Source organism: Arachis hypogaea, chromosome 16 (genome assembly GCF_003086295.3).
Source record: "Arachis hypogaea cultivar Tifrunner chromosome 16, arahy.Tifrunner.gnm2.J5K5, whole genome shotgun sequence".
Classification (NCBI taxonomy): Eukaryota; Viridiplantae; Streptophyta; class Magnoliopsida; order Fabales; family Fabaceae; genus Arachis; species Arachis hypogaea.
Genome location: NC_092051.1, coordinates 15885869 through 15889171, shown reverse-complemented (window position 1 = coordinate 15889171; position 3303 = coordinate 15885869). Strand labels below are relative to the sequence as shown.

Genomic DNA, 3303 nt, shown 5'->3' with positions numbered 1-3303 from the left:
AGAGGGGGTGGACCATGACGCATACTTGGATAGATGATATTTAATTTGTACATTTTTATTTTTATTTATGCTCCTTTGATAACGAAATATAACTTATAATTCCATATATTAATCTTGCACAACAAATAAATAGTTAATGAGAAGGATATATATATATATAGCAATAAGCCTCCATTATTATGCATAAATTCTTATTCTATGTCAACCATATGAACTTAATTAATTAATAATCAAGTTAATTACATGTCTAGGTCAAGATCATAGCATGGTACTTGTCAAAAAAAAAAAAAAAAAAAAAAAACAAAGATCATAGCATGGTACATACTTATCTTTAGTAAGTATTAATTTATTGAGTTGACATAAAGTATATATTATTTATCGGAAATGTTTGGTAACCAAAGAAAATCAGCCAAAAATAACCATAACTTGCCTTATTTAGCATTCATTAATTCGACAATTAATTAATGCTAAATAAGGCAAGTTCTGCCTGTTTTTTTTTCTTGTTCACGATGGTGAGGTCGCGCTCATTGTTTTCCTCGGGCTCTTGTCTCTACCTAACGGCGCGGCTCTTGTCGTCGCCAGATCGATCGCGGTCCCTCCTCCTCGGTTCCCTTATGAGGTGAGAGAACTCTGCCAGCTTGCCTTCTCGGATCGCCTGCTCCAGAGCATCTTTCAGGTCAAAATAATCTTGGGTCTTGTGGCCGTAGCCCTTGTGGTAATCGCAATAGAGGTTTTTGTTCCCTCTGGTTCTATCCTTGAGTTGTCGGGGCTTCAACAGGATGCATTTGTCGACAATCTGCTGATAAACTTCAACAATTGGGGCCGCCAGGGGGGTGTAGTTGGTAAACGTCCCTACCCGGGAGAACGGCTTGAAGGTTTTAGCTGGAGGTCCGTCCTTGGAGTGCTCCCTGGGCCTTTCCCCGTTGCCGGGCTGACGAGCATGGTTGTAGGCGGGTTGCCACTTGTTGGCTGCCACGACCTGGCTGACCTCTTCGTCATTGATATACTCCCGAGCCACATTTTGTATTTCTTGCATTGTCCATACAAACTTGGTAGTAAGATGTTTTCTGAAATCCTCGTTCAACAACCCATTCGTCAAGCATAAACTGGCCACTGATTCAGTTAGGCCGTCAATCTCCAAGCACTCGTCATTGAACCTATCCAAGTATTTCCTGGTCGGTTCGCCACTTCTTTGTGTAACCCCTAACAAGTTGATCGGGTGTTTCGCTTTAGCAATGCGTGTAGTAAACTGGGCTAGGAAGGCGCGGGTGATCTTCGCGAACGTCGTTACGGAGCCTTGTGGGAGAGCGTTGAACCAGCGGATTGCCGGCCCCGCTAAGGTCACGGGAAATGCGCGACACCTTACTTCATCGCCCACCCCTTCCAGGTTCATCCTGGCCTCAAAGGCCGTTAGATGCTCTTGGGGGTCTTGGATCCTATTATACCTTATGTTCGTTGACTTGTCGAAGTGCTTCGGTAGCCGGAACTCGAGGATCGAGTAATGGAAAGGGGTTGCCCCTATGATTACAGGTGGTCGCCTTCTCCTTGGTCTTTCTCTGCTGTCTTCTCGGTTTTTCTCCGCGGTATTTCTTGTCGAAGGTCGGGTGTAAATTACAGGATCTCATCGTCTTCTTGGCACTTTCCTGGTTTCTCCTTGGCTCTCTAACTCCGATCGGAGGCTCGGGGTGCATCTGGAGTGGCTCCTTTGAGGGCTTCTCCCTCTCCTTTGAGGAGATCGGGAACGCCCTTGCCTCGGATCTGGTTGGTGTCGCTCTCTGCTAGCTACCTCCCGCTCCAGGTTTTGCACCCTGTGGCGCAGCTCCTGTATTATTCTGGCGCTGTCGCTACCTGATCCTCCAAAGGGACACCTTTCCTAGGAGCGCGAAGGGAGCTCAGGTCACTGCAGGGGAGATCTTGTGCGTTCGCGAGAGGAAGCCACAGAGGCTACCCTGCCGGTTCGAGGAACCCGTTCCTCCCCCCGTGGCGCGCCTCCGTTGTGTGCCTCCACAGGCCCAACATAAAGTCCATTTCGGCCGGTCCCCACAGACAGCGCTAAGGTTCAAGACTTCGAGTACCGGACGGTCGGAGTTGTTCTCTGGGTGAGAAGGTGGGAATCGGCTTGGATCTGAGTCTGGCATGTGAGGCTTGCGGACAGACGACCTCCCGAGGTGCTGTGATGTGAGGGGGGAGCCACCTGCAAGGACACTCCGACGCTCAAGTCAGAAAATGACACAAATGGCAGTGAGTAGTGGTGGTAGTGACGTACCTTGGAGGAGGGGTAGGGCCCTCCCCATATATACCCTGTCAGGAGTGGGTCCCGCAAGGACAGACCCACCTTCCTCGAAGTTTTCCCTGCACAGCTGTGGTGTGGTGGGCTGCAAAGGGACAGGTGTCCGGGTCGGTTTCTCGGTCCGGGTCTGACGCCCAGGTCGGGCTGGTCGCCCGGGTCGGGGAATCATGCCAACTGGACCGGGCCGTAACAGGTTTAATTCCAAATACTTATTTTTCAAAATTCCAAATCTAAAATTAAAAATAATTAATTAATAATATAATTTATGATTTTAATTTTAATTTCTTTTTTACTTTATTGTTCACATTGTTTAGTATCTCTATATTTTTTCTTTCATCAATAATAAAAACACTATAAGTATTTTAGATTATTATTTTTTAACAAAAAAAAACGAGAAAGAGAGAGGACAAGGTTATGAGTGTGAGAAGAGGATGATTTTGTGATGGTGGTAAAGATTGAACAAAAGAGTTCAAATGGAGATGGGGTTCAAGTTTGGGCTACAAAAGAGAGAGAGAGAGTAAGAAGAAGAGGAGGAAGAGGATAAGATTATGAGTTGGAGAAGAAGGTGACTTTGTAATGGTAATAAAAATGGGGTGAGAGTTCAGATAAAGTTAAGACTGTGAAAAAAGATGGTAATGGTAATGATAAAAAGAGAAAAGTGAAGATGATAATGATGAGAATTAAGAATAGAATTAAAAAAATGGTTTGACCGACACTCAAAAAATTAATGGTAAAAATAAAATTGAAATTAATAAAAAACGTTAGAGATAAAAATTGAACCAAATTAAACATTAAAGTTATTTTTAAAAAATTCAAAGACAAAAAATATATTTTATCTTTAATATTAATATTAATATTCTTCCTTTTTTTTTCTGAGTGCTTCATAATTTATTATTTTTTATTTGTTTTGGGTCAAGATAAATTCAGAGTGCTACGTCTTTTTTTTTTTTTTTTTTTTTTTTTTATCTGGGAAAGTGCTACATTTATCTGAGTAAAATTGTTTTTTGGGGTTG

General features: G+C 43.3%; 1 protein-coding gene across 1 annotated transcript; it reads right to left on the bottom strand.

Annotated features, from left to right (window-relative positions):
* Positions 1-550: 550 nt before the first annotated feature.
* Positions 551-1393, bottom strand: LOC112756746 (uncharacterized). The gene has a single exon (XM_025805367.1). The coding sequence runs from the start codon at positions 1391-1393 to the stop codon at positions 551-553; it is 843 nt and encodes a 280-aa protein (XP_025661152.1).
* Positions 1394-3303: the final 1910 nt, after the last annotated feature.